Consider the following 19,429-nt stretch of genomic DNA (forward strand, 5'->3'; position numbering starts at 1 on the left):
AGCGATATCATCCGCTTGCGATTCCGGAAAGAGCCGCCACTGGCTTTCGGAGAAAGTCTCAAATCCGTGGGAAAGTGGGCGAGGGAAAGAGAGAGAAGTAGCAGACGACGAACGAGAGTCCGTGGCATACGGCAAATAGCGCCGCTGCCGAAGCAGCAGACGACGCGCTACGTTCGCAGTCCGAAGATCGGCGCGCATATTTGCCGACATCGCACAGCGCGTTGAGCCACCGCGAACGCAGCTGGCGCGATGTTGGGCGGTGGTGGCGGCGGGGGGTGATGATCACCCGCGGGGGGGCATGACCCTACAGAGGGGTTCAACTCCCTTGTTCCCCTCCTAAGGAGGGGGGCGAAACCTACGACGACGACGGCGGGTGGCGGTGGCACCTCGGCGCATCCAGGTGTGCGCCCTTTCTCCAAGGCCGTGCAGGATCTTGAGAGAAGCGGTTGCGTCGGCGCGCGCGGTCCCTCTTGCCCCCCTCTTACCCGTCGTCGAGGCTTCTTTCCCGCATTGGCTCTGCCAAAGACAACAGGTAAAAGAAAGTTCTCAGCGGGTCCTCGCTCCCTCTCTCAGTCTCTGCAACGCTCTCCCTCGCCATACTTTCTTTTTCGTTTTATCCCGCGCGAGCAACCCGGCTGCCGCTAGACTATAGCAGAGCCGTTTGCCGGCCTGCAGCCGAGAGTGAGTGCGCCGCGTCTGTATCGGAAGCAACCAGCATGTCTACCGGATTCGGTCTCAACATCCTCGTCTGCTCCTGCGTTGCGATCCTGCTCCAAAGACATCATGCGGCACAAGGTAAGCCCTGTATGCGTTTTGTAAAAGCGTGTGCAACTGAAAAAGTGTAGGTTCCTGCAGAAAATGCGCTGTTTCACCGTTGATCGAGTGAGATACGCGGTGCGCGAAGACGGAGGAAAAAAAGAAATAAAGTAATATATTACATGCATGTGAGAGCTTACTTGCAGCAATTCTGGTCGTTTACTCTACTGTAGCTTTGATTTTCAAAGCCAGAAACTAACGGGAAGGTCCTCGGGACGTATTGTTAGTTACGCAATCGCCTCTGTTCACTGGACACAGTCCGTTCGTCTGCCGTCTATAAATATGCGTATGGAAAAAAGCATTATGCAGGCCATTTTATACAGTGCCGTAGCATGCAAGCCCATGCAGACGTTCGCAAATCCTAAAATTTTCTATCGTACTTCGTGATATTCCGTAAACTCAGGAGCGCGCGAGTACGTGAAGCAGTGGGAATACTCAAGTTGGGTTGTTTTCGGAAGTTGTGGTAACGAACGAACAACGGTACAGTGTAGCTGCAGCGAGCCAAGGTTCAAGGAGCTCTCCCTTCGTCAAACAACATAGTCGAAAGTCTGTTTGTTTAGTTTATGCGTGCTTCCTTGTCGAGACTAACGCTCAAACTTCAATACAGGTACTGAAGCATCCTAAACCATATTAATGGTCGCTGTGAAAGTAGGGACAAAGTTTAGTGTTCTAGCCACAAATTTTGAATAAAATTTAGTTGGCACAGACTACTTACAACAAGGACAACACATCCTTTTTTTTAGATTTATTCGCTCAAAACAAATAAGCGGGTCAATTTGTTTTCAGGTAATGTCGTTGATGGCGTTTTCATAGTAAGCTTGGACTACTTTGTTGCGATAAGAAGGTAAGGAAAATCGATGTCTGGTAAGTGTTGCGGGCTTGAATAAGAATGAGAAGTTCGCATTGTCGCACTCTGGTCGGGATGGTGTGGAACTGTGCGATCAAAGGTACAGGAAGCCTCAAGCGCATCGATGGCTTATTCGCAGTTGTTTGGAATATATAACAGAAAACAGGAAAGATATGGACAAACTGGAGTCACGATGAGTTTAATTAGATGATAATCAGAGATTAGAAAGCCCAACACTGTTCGGCAATATGAATGGTGATCGAAATAAGGTAACGGGGTATTGGTGATAGTAAATCACGACATAGAGAGTCAGGACACTCGACCTTAAACACCTATCTATGACTGCTTTTGCCTTGTTAATCCATGATGTAGCACTTTCTTTGTGAAAGTTGAGCACTCTCATAGCGAAGAATTTTGGAAAGACTGTGGAAATTTATTCTGTTCCGCTGGTATGCAGCGCAAAGCGGCCTTCAAACAATGAACTGCGCGCTATCACACAAAGGCTGACACGAGGACACAATGGGACACTATAGGACACTATGTGTCTGGGACACATCCCAGACATGAGGGCACTAGGGAAAACTCGTAGCTCGCCCAGGGGTCAAAACAGTGGACGCGCTTTCACCCTATATATCAGAGAGATTCGAGCCTCCGATCAACGAAGCCGCACAGCGACAACCTTAGTCTTAGTCTTTCAATAGCTTAGTCTTTCAATAATTTTACAACTTCACTCTACTTCCCAATTATGCTTTCCAAACTGATTTCTGCGGCCTTCCGTCACTTCGAGATGAGCATTTATGACACGCCCTCAAACATTGGCGACGGCGACTCCCGTAGTGTCAACTCCACGAGCACTTTGCAACTGGTTTTCGAGGCCGAAAATTAACGTAGAAGTTTACCTGACATGCGAGTGCGTTCTGACAGGCGAATAATTTTCACGCATTCCGTCTTCCTTTTTGCAGAGTGAGCCGACAATTAACTTTGGAATGAACGCGTTTTGTACAACGGGATTTAGACGGTTCGGCGCGGAACACAGTCCAAAGACTCGTAGGACAGGTACCCGTTTTACGTCTGTGGGAGACGCAGTCGGGGCACCACGAGAAACTCCGCCTAGGAGACTTTTATTTTGTCGCACTGTCGCACAGACCCTGGGAAGTCCTTCAGCAAAGCAGCGCAGATCACACGGGAAACCAACGAAAGTCAGCCGCTGCGCTTGAGTCTGTAAGGTTGATCCAAACTGTATTGAGTCACGTCCAAGATTCAATCTCGTTTGAAGCTTGATTCGGCCTGCTGATTCAAGGATTCAACCTGCAACTGGGATTCAATCTTGTAGGCTGGATCGAAACCTGTTTAATTTACTTCCTGTACAGTACGCTTTTACAATCAACCGCAATCGTTATTCCCCGTTTTACTTACTTAACCGGTAGACCAACAAGATAGCGTCCCGAAAAGATACGCCGATATCCTGAGCCACTACAGACTGGGTAGAAGGATCTATCCACCCCCGCATCCCCAGCTGACAAGAGAAGAGGCGGTGATCTTCCGAAAACTACAGACCGGCACATTCCCGCACGGCACCCTGCTACACGCAATGTACCCTACGACCTATACTCACAAATGCGCCTTCTGCTCTACGCTTAATACCCTCTACCACATGGTATGGGAATGTCAACAAAATCCATCGACACCGCCCATCACCGGACCAACCGTCGAGCAGTGGGAGGCCCAACTGATAAGCTCGAGCCCTGAAGACCAGCATCGCCTGGTGAGCAGGGCCAAGCTATCAGCTCAAGCCCACGGCATCCTGGACTAGGGACGCCGCCCACCTCGGACGATTTTACCGTCGGCTCATTTCAACTAATAAAGTTTATTCCTCCTCCTCCTTACTTAATATACGTCGAAAAAAAAAAGAAAATAATTCCAACTGCCTTTCACACGCCAGAGTACATACATCGGGTCTGCAATCTGGGTTCAACAATCCAGCGGAAGTTTCTTTGTTGTTGCGACGTATGGGAGACTCAAAAGAAACATTGAGGAATCGTTCAGAGATAAAATCTGGCGGGCTTCGGAAGCTAACCGTCCACTTATTCAAACACCACATGCGCCGTGAATGACCTCAGGAACGTATCGTGCCAATAAGCTCAAAACACTGGGACAAATAGACCTCATCGTTCGCACAGTTCTCTCTCTCTCACTGTCCCTCTTTCTACTTTTTTTTCGCGGTCACTGTCGCTGAGCGGGTTAGTGCTTTCTTTTTTCTCTTTTTTTTTCGCGCTCGATCGCCTTATTGTGCCGTCTTTGAAATGATGTCAGCCTGTTCGTACACTTCATTATTTTTGTGACTATTTCCGTTTCATTGCCATCCGCCGTGGTTGCTCAGTGGCTATGGTATTAGGCTGCTGAGCCAGAGGTCGCGGGCTCGAATCCCGGCCACGGCAGCCGTATTTCGATGGGGGCGAAATGCGAAAATACCCGTGTACTTAAATTTAGGTGCACGTTAAGGAACCCCAGGTAGTCGAAATTTCCGGAGTCACCCATTACGGCGTGCTTCATAATCAGATAGTGGTTTTGGCACGTAAAACTCCATAATTGTTTTTTATTCCCAATACGCCGTAAGTTTAAAGCCTGCGTCTGTAGCATATTTAACATTTTCCGGTTGCTCCTTAATTCACATTGGCTTATGCACTTGACTTAACATCATGTCTGTTTTCTAATTCCTCTATTTTAAACTACTGTTTACAGAGCCATTGTAACAGGACGCTTAGCACTTTGCCGGAAATAAACAGCATGGGACGACAAGAACTTGTTTGTTGTTGATTCCAAGCTTGGGGGTCAAACAAATCAAATTAACTTGTTTGAATTATCCGCTTTTGATTTGGCGCAGCTTTCTGGAGCACAGCAGTCAAGAGGAAGGCGATTTTGGAGATTGGACGTGGAGGGGGGAGGAGATGAGTTTGGGACACGTTTAGTAGTCGCTTCTAGATACAGCAGCTTGTTTGAATTAAATTCAATTTTATTTGCCTTTCAATGATCAGGGACCGAATTCACAAAGCTTTCCGTTCATATATCCTCTTTGCCATTGACACACCACCTCCGCTAATAATACGTCTGGCGTCGGGATTGGTTGGAATTTGCTCTTAAGAAAAATCCAAACGTAATGCTTATTTGGTTATTACGACCGCTGGCGCATCATGTTTGTTTCGGGATCCGTGGCGTTTCTTTTTTTAAATATTTGATATATAGGTCATGTTGGCACATTTATGTGGCGCAGCCACTGATATTCACATAGAAAAACATTGTAAAAATGAAAGGACAAGATGGCACCGTAGAAAAGGTAGTTTACACCTTGTAATGGAAAACTCACATAGAGCCCACTTAAACTCAAAGTCACTTCGCACTAAAGACAGCTCACAGAAAAATGCCCCATAAGTACACTAAAGGCATTATACTCATTCCGCAATTGCAAAGGTGTTTCAAGCTTGGCTCTCTACTACACCGAGCTCTTTCACTGTTGAAACGTTTATGCACTGAGCCCGGGCTGACACTTAGTTACTTTGTTTAGCGCAAAACAACGGACGCAAGAAAGACGACAGGACAAGGCGCTAGGTTTACAAGACACTTACGTAGAGAGCTTTATAGTGGCACTTTCTGTATGCGCAGAGAGAGAGAGAGAGAGAGAAACGAAAAGGAAAAGGTAGGGAGGGTAAGCAAGGACGTTCCCGGTTGGCTGCCCTACACTTGGGGAGGGAGAAAGTGGAAGAATAGATAAAAAGGAGAGAGAAAAAAATGATAAAGAGTCAGTCAGAAATGCAGAATGGCTTTTGCGGCCTTTCGCACGCAAGAATGCACAGGCCGTGGTCCCAGGACCTTTTTCTCCGAGAGCACTATATTATCTAACAGGCTCAGTTTAGCCTCTATAGTACGTCGTTGAGCGTCAAAGGATGGGCAATGACACAGAAGGTTTCCCTGGAGTCTCATCGCACCCGCACAAATTGCGCGCCGCGCTGTTGGTCATTCTTATCAGGAATGAATAGGAATTTACACAGCAAAGTTGTTTCGCGGCGGGACAGTCCAGGTGGCAGGCGAAGTCGCAAATTAGGGTGGAGAGAGTGCAAGCGTGAGTTGGTGGAACCCGGTGAATTTCATCGTAGAAGTGTGATGTGGCGAGCAAGTGAGTTAATTTGTCGCGCAACATCTGTTCTTCAGAGGGTTATGGGCACCCGCTGATGTTTTTGATGAGCCGAGCGAGCAGCTTGATGTGCACTGTCGTTGCCGACATGTCCGCAGTCGCTCGGCAACCATTGAAATGCAATGTCGCGTCCTTCCTCGAGCGCGTGGTGGTGAGCGTGCCTTATTTCGAACACTAGCTGCTCGTGTAAACCATGACGTAGGGCAAACTGCATAGTTTGTGGGGATGCTTTCGAATCGCAGAAAATTCCGCAACGATTCTGTTTTCGGAGTGCTGAGACACCAAAGGGACACTAAAAGAAACATTAAATCAACCTAGACCGATAAAGTATTCTTTCAAAACCTTATTTTACTTAGTTTCTCGGTAAGAGGTATCTCGGTAATAAAAAAAAAAACAGAATGTGGAGGTGAAACGTAAGTTATTATTTTTCGCGCCGAAACCCCAGTGCCGGTGCGTCAGTGGGACATCGTGGATTCCACAGTGTTGTTTCGTATTTGGGCCATTATGGTCGAGTAAAAGTTCCCGAAACTAGTTCTGTGTTTCGCTCCTTTAGAATGCAACACATATTCTGTGTTTACCGCTAACCAGCTAACATGGACCTTACTAGAAGTCACCAAAACTTCTGATGTCATTTAGAGCTGGTGCGGGAACTTCAAAACGGTGTCGGGGGCCACCTGTCTTTCTTTTTTTTCGTGTTTTCTCTGACATATCAAGCCTCCTTTCGCGATAAGAGTGTCTTTTAGTGCTTTCCGCTTTAGCAGATGCAATCAGCTTAACCTATTTCTCTCCAGTGTTCCTTTAAGCAGGTGACCATAAATACGACATCACCTCTCATTATCGTTGTCCTTCATGAACTCTGCTGCGCGTTCTGTGCAACTCGCCTTCGTTATTCTCGTTGTCACGGCCCGAACCCTTCATTCACGCAGCCGTGCCGACAACGATCGAGCCGCCGGTGCAAAGGGACCTCCAGCCGGAGCCGGGCAGCCTAGGTGAGTTTCCGAACGCGTGCATGCACTATTCTTCGTGCACACAGCCTGCGCCCGCTTTCACGCCGAGATCGCAAGGTTGCGCTTGGCGTGCGTGTCAAAGGGACTGGCCCCACGCACCCATAACGGCGCTGTTGCGAAGAAGGCTCCGTCGTTAGACGCGTAGCGCGAATAAAGATTGGCCTTCCGGGCTTCCCCTAGTTAGGAAGCCGTTCAAAAAAAAAAAAGGGGGGGGGGGGAGGAGGGCGCCAACCTTCGTGTAACCGTAATCAACGGCTGTTGTTCTCTCGTAAAGCTTAGGGTGCGAATTCACAGAGTATCGCTCGCAAGGACTGTGCAATACGTACACTGTTTAGAGACTTCCAGTAGAAGGCTTTGTGGCCTCTTGGAGGCTTGTCTTTCAGACTGTACAAAGTCTACAGACAGAGCTATAAACAAGCTCGTCGAAAAGTGTATATTTTTCGTTGGTCTGCCCATTTCAACATTTTAATTACCGCAATGCCGTGTGCTACCCTACCGCAAATTGTGTTCCATATTGTGGTCCATATTGTGATACAGAGACTTACGAGAATTTGTCGTAGGGAGGCTGTACAAAACAGTAGAGAAAAAGTGTAAGAGAGGAAAGGGTGTGCGCAGACTTTGTGATGGATGCAGTGCAGGCGTGCGACTGAGCAGCGGTTTAGTGACGGTTCGATAACCGCTTTTCCATTCCTTCACCTCCCCACCTTGTCATCCAAGGATTCTTGGTTGCGTGTTGAACTAATCTCAGTTTTTACTCTCTTTTTTTTCATTAGCTTAGCAACAGAACTTTATCTGTTTGCTGCAATGAGTAATCTCATTCTTTTTTTACATCCAAGGTTCCTTCGGAGGGTGTGCCATGAAAAAAAACTTTTTGTTGTTGTTGTTGCACTTTTAGTTTTCTCTATTTCTCTATACAAAGCGGTATTGTGATACGTTGGTCAAGTACGCGCGATTTTTAAAGAAAGGAGGAGCATAATCTTTGCATCTACAAGCGTGAGTTTTCGAGAAAAAAAATAATGAGGTGACAGTTGAACTTCTTTGAGCGAGGAACCGAAGGGCGCATTCTGAATCCGCCCCTCACTTTCGGGATTCCCACCGAAAACACACCGAAAACACGAAGAAATGCAAATTTCTTTTACGGTGACTTCCGGGTTTCCAAAGTTCCTGCAAGCAGTTTCACACGATTCTCGCTTAATCCGTCGCGAGGAATAACAACTGTGCACTTAGAGCAGAGAAATGCCGCCGCAGCCGGCCGAGCACTGAACAGACTTGCCTCGCGCTCTGCGGCGAGCTCGATTATGGAGGGAGTGGGGTCACGGCTTCCGCTGCGTCGATCGAAACGAGCGAGACATTACGCAGTTTTGACCCTTTCGCTTGCAAACCTGGGGAACACCTGGTGAGATAAAGATTCCTCGAGGTATTACGAAGGACTCGCCGGTTCTTATTATACGGACAGCCATTAGCCTCTATTAACGGCACTTTGCAGACGTCGTGCTTTTTGCCGCTCTCCTTGGAAATAAGGATAATCGAGCCATTAACTTTGACCGCCTGCAATGAAAGAAAACGAGCGCCAATAATTTTACCTTTACGGAAAACAGTGTTCCTATTTTTTTTCTTTTTCTGTGTGTGCGTGTCTGCATGCGTCAGCTTTTGCGTGCGTGCGTCCATGCTTGTACGTGCGTGTGTGTGTGTTTCTGGGGGTGCGCGTGCGTGTGTTTGCGTGTGTTTGTGCGCGTGCGTGTGCGTGTGTTTGTGTGTGAGTGTGGACATGTGTGTACGTGTGCGTGTGTGAGTGGGTGTGTGCGTTAGCGCATGTGTTTGTGTGTGTGTGTGTTTGCGTGTGCTTTTATATGTGCGTGTGTTTGTGGGCGTTAGCTTGTGCGTGTGCGTGCTCACGCGCGCGTGTGTGCGTGCGCGCGTGTGTGCGTGGACGTGTGTGTGCGCGTGTGTGTGCGTTACCTTGTGCGTGCGTACGCGTTTGTGTGTGTGGGTGCGCGCGTGTGTGTGTGTGTCCGAATAGAGTCCTTCCGCATGTGCGCAGCTGTATTCTTAATTGATGCTCTTTCTTTCCTTTCTTTTGTTTATTTTTATTTAGTCGGTTATTGCACATGACTACAGTGTAAAAAAAAGTCTACACTCTTTGGGGTGTATGTCTACCACACAACGATAATCGTCATCTGCCTTGCTTGCGTTTCCTTTCTTGAAAACGCCGCGCCCGCTACTTTCCTGTGGGCATTGCTATATGTCACGCTGTTAACGCGCATGCCGTTCGTTACTGGGAAGTACCGGGCTCGCAGCGTTAAAGAAAGGAAATTGTTGTGTAGCAAGATACGACTCAAAAGGTGTAAACTTTTCTTAAAGTGTACGTTCACTCGCGGGCATGGGAAAGTTCACAGGACCTGACACATTCAAACATTTTTTCTCGATTTCACTGAGTCAAGAACCACTGCTGTGGCGCCAACGGCCTGCAGCCCTTAGCAAACTCGCGCGCGTTTCCGTCAACTGTTGTCTGTTTAGACATGATTCCATGTATGCAGCAAGCTCTGCACTTATAAAATCGATGTGACGACTCGGTTGTGTTACTTTTTTTTATCCATCTGCGCGGAACTGTAAGTCTCGAAGCGACGTGAGAAATCACAACACACAACACAGACATTTCTATAGAATCCTGCCGTACATGCCTCCTTAACGCTGGAAGCCCTCTGGCTTGTCTTAATGAATAACCACTCTACTATTCTGTTCAATGTTCACCGAAATTGTCCACATTGTGGAAAGGCGACCTCTGAGGGGAATATTGTCGATGTTTACTGAGCACTAGCACCCTTACCCTTATAGAAGAGAGAATCCCCATCAGCGGCAAGAGTGCAAGGTCGCTGCCTTTCAAATTCAATTGTTTATCGATCGTTATCATGCGATCGAGCTTACCTAGGACTATTTGCAACTTAACTCCGCAACGCCCAAACACCATTCCACATCAAGAAAAAAAAAATAAAACCACCTTTCCGCTTTCATTTGTGGCCACGGAGTGTACATTCACGACAGAAAAAGTTAAATACTGCATAAAATTAATATAACTAATAATTATTTAGTAACTAGTTTGCTGAACTATCCTCAACAGAAAACTCGCTCAAGCGTATCAAAAACGTCAATTATGAGCTTTGAAGGAAGTTATCCGCACAGAAATAAAAATATCGAGGTGCTAAATTCAGCGCAACGAAATTATACTTGGGATTTGTGGTGTTAAAAAGGCTGTCACATTCCTCAGTGATCAAGATGTTGTTTTGCATTCTTATTCCTCCTTCTTATTCACTCCTTTTTGTGGTGTGTGTGTGTGTGTGTGTGTGTGTGTGTGTGCTTTGTATCCACTCTGTGCGTCTAAGGCTTTTGTTTTACCAGCTGAAGCGTGTTGAAAAGTCGTGACACTATAGCATGTGAGATAATGCCGCCTGACATCAAGCGGAGAGCGGGTTCTCCCTGTCCGTCGCACGCACGATAACAAGCAACCATATGCGGCGCTGTTTCTCGTCCTCCCGAACGAGCGAGTGCCCGATCACGGGCATTTACTTGTACGTGATCGTTATCTGCCCTCCCGCAAGAAAGCCCGCAGCAAGTTGCTTTGGTCATCACTGAGGCATTTCCTATAGTCCACGTCTGTAGCATGCTAGAGGCTATTACCTCAGGCCGACCATTCTCAGTTATCACAATAAATTAACCTCTCTCTCTCTCTCTCTCTCTCTCTCTCTCTCTCTAAAGCTGCGAAAAATCTGAACACATTGGAATATGACGGAAGTAGAGCGAAAAATCGCAAGAAAAAAATTACAGCTCTCTCTCATATGCTCTCGCCTACTCGGAGGCGACAGGACAGAGCGCTGATTGCAGTACTGTGCTCTCTACTATGCTCCGTCCTGACTAGTATAGTGAGCGCCACTAAGGCATGTGCGGAGGGTCAAGCACGATGTCTTCTTGGCGGAGTGGATATAATGTACGCAGGACTGCGTCAATTGAAGTAGCGCTCTGTCCTGTCACCTCTATTATTTTATTTTTATTTATTTTTCTGCCGAAGCTTCGCGCTGCTTCCGTCATGTCTGTTAGCCAACTGGCCCAGCACAGAATTCTGCTACACAGAGAAGTATGCACGCACGGGGGAGGGGGAGGGGAAAGAGGAAGGAGCAGCAACAACAGCTTACACGCGAAAAGACTCGGGGTCGGCGCATTATACACCTGTCGGCGGAGTCCACGCTCTCTCGTATCGGCCAAGTTCCGCAAGTCGAAGTGCCTGGCGCATGTAGACATAGAAATACACCGAGTTCACCCTCGCGAGCCCCCCCCCCTCCCCCTTCTATACGTTTCCCCCTTCTTTGTCTACCCGTGCCACGAGCTCCTTTGATAAATGACCGCTAGCCATTTTAAGACAATCCGAAAGAAAAGAAAAAAAAAACAGGCCGGCCGCTATTAGCTCGCGAGCGTTCCTCGTTATATGCTGCAACCGTGGAGTGCGCGACCACCGCGGAGAACTGCGATACCGCGCGTGGTCTGGTCGAATAAGAGAGAAAGAGAGAGAGAGAGAGAGAGAGAGAGAGAGAGAGAGAGAGAGGTAGCGAGGCTCGCTGGCGGACCGCAAGGTCAGGTTCATTGCTGAAGAAAGCGTCGGCAGCCTGCGTGCTGTTCTTTTGTCTCTCCTCCCCTCGGGCCTTGCCTTCAGCGCAGGGCGGCCAGCTGACTCTCCCTTCCCGGAAAGCCGCGCCGCGCCAAATTGTCGGCGCAATTAAACGGCGGTCCCAGATCCTCCTCCCGTCGCTCTCACGCGGCGGGGGGAGGAAGGGGGGGGGCGAACCCTTTGCTTCTTCCGGTGCCGGTCTCACGCACTTACAGAACCCCTCCACAATGCGAGGCTCGCGGGCCTGCGCACTTATACCGTGTGTTACCGGCTGTAACGCCAATTCCGCAGTGTACCTTGTACATTAGGTTTTTCACGAATTCGGCTTCTCAGCCGTGGAGGCGGAGTTGTGCGACAACGCTCGCGCGCATGTCGAAGTCAAACTTACTGCTCCCCCGCCCCACCACCTATCCTCTACCACTCACCCCACGCGTCCTTTAGAATAAAGCTTAGACGTTGCTTTGGAACCGTTAAGCCCTATTAATGCAATAACACCTGCGTGCTGCGAGGTCGTGCGGTTACCAGAGAGATACAAAAAGGGGAGGAAAGACAGGGAGGTCATCCAGTGTAATTATCGGCTGGCTGACCTGTGCTGGGAAAACGGGTAAAGGAACGAAGCCGCAATGTGCCTCTTCCACAAAGAGCCGTGTCAAATCGCCCAGAAAAATCAATTAATTCACTCACTGTTCCCACGGTATATAGTTAAACGATTGTAAATCGATATTTCCCACTATATTAGCCAAGTACGGAACCCTATGCGTAAGAAGTACCACCCCCAACACTGCTGCTGATGGTTCTTTTTTTTTTTTTTTTTGAACACGCAAAAAATGACACTCTTGCCTTCCCTTCGTTCACTTTCCCTGAGGCCATGGAGTGCCGCTAAACGCACACTCATTTGCACGTACTCGAGAAAGAAAGCGTAAATCAACACATTAAGCTGTCGTTGCACTCTCCGACACGCAACTGCCGGCTGTGTATTTTTCAGCGCGGCAGCCACCTAGACTCGCACGCACTTCTCGGATTCGACGCAACGCTACGTATACCCTACGACGCCGGCGAACAAATTGTCGGCGCAATTGGGCCTTTTAAGCAGCTGCTATGCGCACCGTCCTCCTTCTCCGCCCATTTACTTTCACGAGTGGCCGCTCAGGGCGTGCGGCGGTCATGCGAGTAACCTCCTTGCTCTTCCGGTGCCCGGCGTGGCCCACGCGAAGCTGAGCATGCCGCTCTGTATGTGCATACACCGACTGTAGCAAGCAGCGAACCGCGAAGCTCTACCATTTCGTTATATCCTTCTCAGACCAACAAATCTGAGGCATGAACTCTGTTTCGAATCTATCACCGACCGATATACGTCAACAAGGTGAAAACCACTTTTCGCTTAAATGCCACGGTCAGATGCGGAAGGCAGCATCCCCGTGTACACGAAGGAAGTAACCGTTTGCTCGTGGGTTTTGTATGTATGTATGTATGTATGTATGTATGTATGTATGTATGTATGTATGTATGTATGTATGTATGTATGTATGTATGTATGTATGTATGTATGTATGTATGTATGTATGTATGTATGTATGTATGTATGTATGTATGTATGTATGTATGTATGTATGTATGTATGTATGTATGTATGTATGTTGTCGTAAGAACCGCTTTTGTTAGCCTAAGCACAGAGGCAAAGTGCAACATCGGTGTGGTTATACGTTGGCACGTTGTTTCTACGTCCTGAATTTTCACGTGAACCCGTGGTATTACAAAACGCACTCCACGACACACGTGTAGATCGCTGACTGTGTACATCAAATTAGAGACGATATTCACGAAATCTGATGGTAAGATGCACGCCTAGACGACTTTCATATCAGTGCCGCATGCATCCGACTTTATATTCGAAATTAACTTCTTGCGTATAATGGCTTTCGAGTTAATTTCGGAAATGTTTGCCAGCAATGTGCAATATAATGTATACAAGGGGTCTCAGGTGGATATATCCAAAGGCAGTATTGTGTAAGGACCCGTTTCAGTCCCTTCCTCGTTGGCCCGGGTATCGCCGACCCCTCGTTATCGCCGGTATCAGCAACACGCGCGACGTATAATATAAAAAGACGAGTGGACAATGAAATGGATCGTGACAAAATAACAGTCCCCAATTTCTTGTCGGCTTGTTCCCTTTTTCCTCTACATTCCACTGAACTTGAACTCTTCCACTTGTCGCCCCAAAGTAGGTGTCGTATCTTTAAAATGTTCCGTTTTCATATACTTTCTATTCATTTAATGAACGATCAGAAGGGGGACGCAGGGGCCCGATTTTTCGGTAGTTAAATTCATATGAAGCCAACCCATAGGGAAGCCAAGGAAAGCGTAATACAAGTTAATTTCAGTTTTAATTGAAGTTTAGAAATAATTACTTAAAGGAAAGCGAACGAAAAAAAAGAAGAAAAGGTGCCGCCGGTGCGAGCCGCATAATGTGTTCGTAGCATTACCAGTTGTGCTATATGGCAGCAATTCCATTCCTTTAGCAATTCGTCACTGGCTCCGTAGTCGCTTCGCCACCTTGCAAGCCGGGATTGGTCATTCGGGGCGGAGGCGATAAGAAGAAATGAAATAGATCGGTTCAAAATTGGGTTCACGGGTTTTCTATTTGACTTCTTCCGCGAATGAGAGTTTCTCAGTCCAAGTTCTTCCCTGGTTTCGGATCACCTATAGCTCATGTATTTTCATACAATAATTACTAGCGAGAACGCTGGCGCTAGTGTCTTTGGGTGCTGCAAGAAGGGCGGTTGAGCAAGCGTGGGAATGACGGGTAGCATGCGTACATGTATTTGCCCAAACTTCGTGCTTGAGGCTTCAAAAAAAAAAAAAAAAAGGCTTCGCGAATTTGTAAACTTGTCATTTTCAACAAAGTACTACGTAATAAATAATTACATAGATATTATTAAAATTATCAGACGACGGCATTCGAGCACAGGAACTCTAGGAGAGAAGCCCGAAATCGAAAACATTACGCCACGGACCATTTTATGTCTTTACTGACGGCAAAACTCGATGCACTCAAGCGGACATGTCACAGGAATTACGACATACTTCGGATGCCAGCTCAACATAAGCTTAAGTTGTTGACATTAAAAAGGTTTAATAATTATGGGGTTTTACGTGCCAAAACCACTTTCTGATTATGAGGCACGCCGTAGTGGAGGACTCCGGAAATTTCGACCACCTGGGGTTCTTTAACGTGCAACGGGTGTTTTCTCATTTCGGCCCCATTGAAATGCGGCCGCCGTGGTCGGGATTCGATCCCGCGACCTCGTGTTCAGTAGCCCAACACCATAGCCACTGAGCCAACCACGGCGGGTATTAAAAAGGTTTCATGTACAGTACAGTTTCTACACGCCGCACCCGCTCCGGAACACAACTCTGCGTTTTTATGCACTTCGAGAAAGATTATTGCAGCCTCGCGAAAATATTCGCGGACAGGTTTTGCATCAACATCATCGCGGCGAAGAGCCAAACGAGATCTCCGTGTACCGTGCAGGCCCAGTAACATTAATACATGAAAAGGTACACCATCATCATTTTTTTGCTGTTAAACACCTTATTCCATGCGCATCTAATGGCAGGCCTTTCTTTTAAGGTGCATTGGAGTACGTCCCAGAGAAAAAAATCGCGTCACAGCAGTCAAGAAAGACGTGCTCAATTATCTGCAGCTTCTCACGTAATAAAATTTTTATACGCCAAGGAACATCGACAAGCGGCAACGAATTTCTCACGGGCAAGTCAGTGCATTGAGACGCATGGCGTTTCGATTCGGCCATCTCGACAGGCTGGGCCAGTGCAATTAGTAGCGATCGCGCATGTTCGCAGAATCTTCTGCACTTAGAAAGGTAAAGATTGCTCTAAAATTCAGGGCTGTGAAGGCATATAAAGCGTAATAAACAAAGCCACAAGAACGTCTGAATCCACAAGCACGAAGATCAGACAAGCTCATGTACTTCCCATCATTCCCATGGTGGCTCAACGATCGCAGCGCCAGAGTTTCCTCCAGTAATTATTGTAGGAAACCCTATGAACTAGTTAACAAAGGGAAATGGAGACATCCACCCAATCGTAGCAGTTGCTACAAAGGAAACCCATACGGAAACCCGTGTGGGTTTCCTTTGTAGCAATTGCTACGATTGGGTGATTGTCTAATTTTCCCTTTATTAATTACTTCCCTCCACCTTGCGGCTTTCCGCACAACTATTGCGTCAAGCCCTATGAAGTAGTTGTAACACAGTGACGAATTTCTCCGCCCTGTTCCGCAGTCAAGGCACGGGGCCGCTTATTCTGCAGTGCGTAGCATTAACCTATATATATATAGCATCACTTCGTCCGGTTCGGCGTAACAACTTGAACCACGATCCAGCGCGACGCTTGCGCTACTTTTTCTTTTTTTTTTTTTCTTTTTCTCTGCCAGGTCGGGTCTTTTTGCCAAATCTGAGCGTTGTCCGAGCGCTCGGTCAAGGACTCAGACAACTCCTCTGAAACGGCCGGTTTCGTTATGCGCCCACACGATTGTAACGGACACACAAATACTTGAAAGAAGTGGCATTTATTTGCGGGTTTCTGTAATGCGAAACTGCTATATACGGAAAGCGGCTTTCCTCCCGCTGCTTAGCTCTTGGAGGGAAAGGTACGCCGACAGTATAACCAATTCGGCATTCTCTCCGGCAACGGCCACTTTAGTTTCGGCGAGTGGTGAAACTTGCAAACATCAGAAACGTTTACCAAACGTTGGGGGGCAAAGCATCACCATTGCATTACAGTACCGCCCCGACGTGTACAGTCTGGGAAATGAATGGAAAATGAAACGGAACGTTGTAGAATACGAGCCCCGATGAAGTCACGCGTTGCTACGACACCGCAAGCCACAGCTCAAAGCCGCCGGCATCCCCTTTGTGCCTGCAGCTCGCTCCCACAATTAAGCGGTCGGGACTCCCGCAATTTGCATGCTATACACCGGCCGCAGCTCGCGTGAGCCATGTTCCTTCGAAACACTTCACACCACCAGCAACGCATCTCTCGGCCTCCCTGGAGTCTCGGCTAGGCCCAAAGAAAGCAGTCGTGATCCCGTGCGTTGCAGTCCACTTCGCAGGGGCTGCACCAAGAGGGAGGGACCACGTTAGAACACAAACAGATTGCGATGTGCACTGCACCTGCAGTGCCCCTGGCAATCTTGCAGGAATTTCATGCGGAGAACGAGGGCGCAGGGGCGTCTCCGCGTGCGTTCAACTGTGCCCCCCCCCCCTCTGCACACCCTTCCAGTGGCAATCTCGGTTCCTTTGCTCCAGCGATTACAGCACCGCGGACGACGGGTGTGCGCCTGGAAACGCGGCACGTCTACGTTATGTTATACACACCCCGGTGTGTGTACCCTGCCGGTCGCAATCTGCGGCAGCAGCCGTCGCAGGCGAGACGGCGGCCAGCGGGCGTATATGAATAGAGCGGCGTCCATTATGAGGCGCCCGCGCGTATCGTTATGCGCGTCGAAGAAATTGTAAGCTCGCCATTGCAAGTCCGTGTGCGGCGTCCGCATCATTTGTTTCTTTCATCCACGAACGTCTGCTGCGAGCGCTGTGCCCAACGCGCCACGCCGCTTCAAGCGAGGGCATATCTCTGGAGTTATCGCGCGGCAGACAGCACGACGACGCCGGTCAGACCTCTGTATACGCGGCGACGGTAAGGGTATGAAGTCATGCATTTCGAAAGTGTCTTTCTTTTTTTTTTCAAGGGCACGCCCCAGCTCTCTGGACTCCTTCCCAGGCCGAGTTAGCATTCTTGGCTGTTTTCTGCGCGACGCATCCTTTTGTTGAACGTTGTGGGCGCGGTCGCTATTAACTGTTGCACACGTTAGGTGTCAAGCGCGATTCTCTTGTGTATACGTAACTACGTGGGGGGCCCCCTTCGCTATGGTTCGTGCTCCGAATGGTTTATGGCTGAACCGCGAGCAGTGGTCGTTTCACCACCTCCTTTAGTCACCGCGGTTCTATGTTATAGAGAAAGAGAGAGAGTCGGAACGAGTCATCGGTTCTCATCCTGTTTTTGTTCATCTTTCCTTTTGCTTTTTTTTTTTCCTCACGGAAACGCAGGCAGAGGGTTGTTTGCCAACGGGCTAGTGACGTCGACGGCGCGGGCAGCCTTGAGGCAATACAAACGAAAGGAGTAAACGCACTGAAAAATGAGGCCTATTTTGACTGCGACGTCAATTCGCCGAGCGCCCACTTTCGCTCTCCGGCACATAGCCTGAGCAGCGGCTGCTACGCGTACGTGACGTGTATGCGGAAACAGCTCATATTCTTGTTCTTTATTTTCTCGTTCTTATTTGGCGTGCTGTTCTCGGTAGAAGGAGTTGCGCTATACTGAGGAGGAAACTCGAGCGCACCAAGGCGCAAGCTTGTTGTCCATTTTCGCTTACCTAACCCCTTAAACCGATTCGCTGCGCCCATATCGGGGTAAGCGCGTACCGTGTGTACCGGTCTGCGACTGTGTGCCTCAGCAGCCTGTCTGGTGCGTTGGGCGTCCATCCATTTTCCCGTTGATAACACTCCGCGCCGTACTTCAAGACCAAAAGTTGAATGCGCAAGGTTTTCCGTTCTTAAGAACTGTCTGTCGTTGACCAGTCTCCTTCGCTAATCGCTGTCAAGATTGATAGGCGTACTCCTTCTCACCAACTACTCGGTCGTACGGCCTCGCGTTCACAAAGATGTATTCTGTACAAATACCGTCGAGCAAACTCAATGTGTTAAGTTGGCGAAATAAAACAAGCGCTCTCACAAATTCAAAAAATAATGAAATGACTGACTAAAACTTGACGTCTCCGGGCCCGTACGGGTTCTGTTCGCAATGGGCAGCAAAGGCAATGACCCTCGGTTAAGTATAGGCGAGATTGAGCAGTGCGAGCGCGTAGATGTCGGGCAGATTACCACGTGTGTTGTTTATTAAATGCGTAAGCATATACCTACCCAACGAGGAAAGCCCTCCGTACATAACGTAAGACGAAAGCGGCCGGAGCACAGCGCACACGAAGCTATCAGCACTCGGCGCACCCTGTCCCGATCGCAGATCGTGTTCAAGATAGGGCCCACGCGGCCGCCCCGTATACGCCGCCGCCTCTGGAGTACGGTTGATAACGGTTCCTAATGGTTTGACGCGAACGGGTAACGAGCCAAAGAGCGATACCGGCTTAAAATGATCGGAACGTCGCCAGCGCACCTGGCGCCGCCACCTGCAGTATAGTTTGCTTGCGTCAGTAATTTACGCCGCCGTCCGCAGCAGTTCCTGTCGCCGCGGCGCTGTCGTTTATACTGGTCGGATCAAGTTTCGTAACATTGATTAATGACACCGGCCTGCTTGGAGATGAGCAAGTGGCACAACGCTTACGCACACATAGGCAATTCCCAGAAGAATTTGTTGGTGAATTTTTTCGCTTAGTGCATCGTCTGAATAGGCAATTATCCTAGCAGTAACCGTGTCGGCAGTAGTTTCTCCGTGACGATAATGGACGCCATTAACGGAGGACCTTTTAGAGCGCAGCTCTTTAGCGTCCGTTCCTGGGTTTCGCGTCGTCGTCGGCGTTGTCGTCGGCCTCGTAACCAGCTCCGCCCCCCTTTCATCCCCCCAGCGCTAGCAGCGACCGACTGGTACCGCTGGATGCCGCTGACGCCGCTAGAGAGTCAAGATAACGTGACTGCATAGAACACCGTCGCCGCCATGCAGAAAGAGGAGGAAAGGGTCCCCCCCCCCTGTTCTTGTGTGGCGGATAGGGTGCTCTTCAGTTGCCGACGCGCCGGTTATTTCACGTAGGCCTCGGCACGTCGACGAATACGTGACCACCTTCCCACGGCTAGACCTGGTTCTTAGCGCTGCGGAAGCGAGGG

General features: G+C 48.7%; 1 protein-coding gene across 1 annotated transcript in view; it reads left to right on the top strand.

The window, feature by feature from the left end:
- The first annotated feature begins 475 nt into the window (after positions 1–475).
- Positions 476–19,429, top strand: part of LOC142576163 (serine protease inhibitor dipetalogastin-like) — a 35,528-nt gene continuing 16,574 nt past the window's right edge. Inside the window, exons 1-2 of the mRNA XM_075686136.1 lie at positions 476–795; positions 6,779–6,841. Coding sequence (XP_075542251.1) covers positions 717–795; positions 6,779–6,841 — 142 coding nt within the window. The 5' untranslated portion in view covers positions 476–716. The remainder of the gene's footprint in view (positions 796–6,778; positions 6,842–19,429) is intronic.

This window comes from Dermacentor variabilis, chromosome 3, assembly GCF_050947875.1.
Source record: "Dermacentor variabilis isolate Ectoservices chromosome 3, ASM5094787v1, whole genome shotgun sequence".
Taxonomy (NCBI): Eukaryota; Metazoa; Arthropoda; class Arachnida; order Ixodida; family Ixodidae; genus Dermacentor; species Dermacentor variabilis.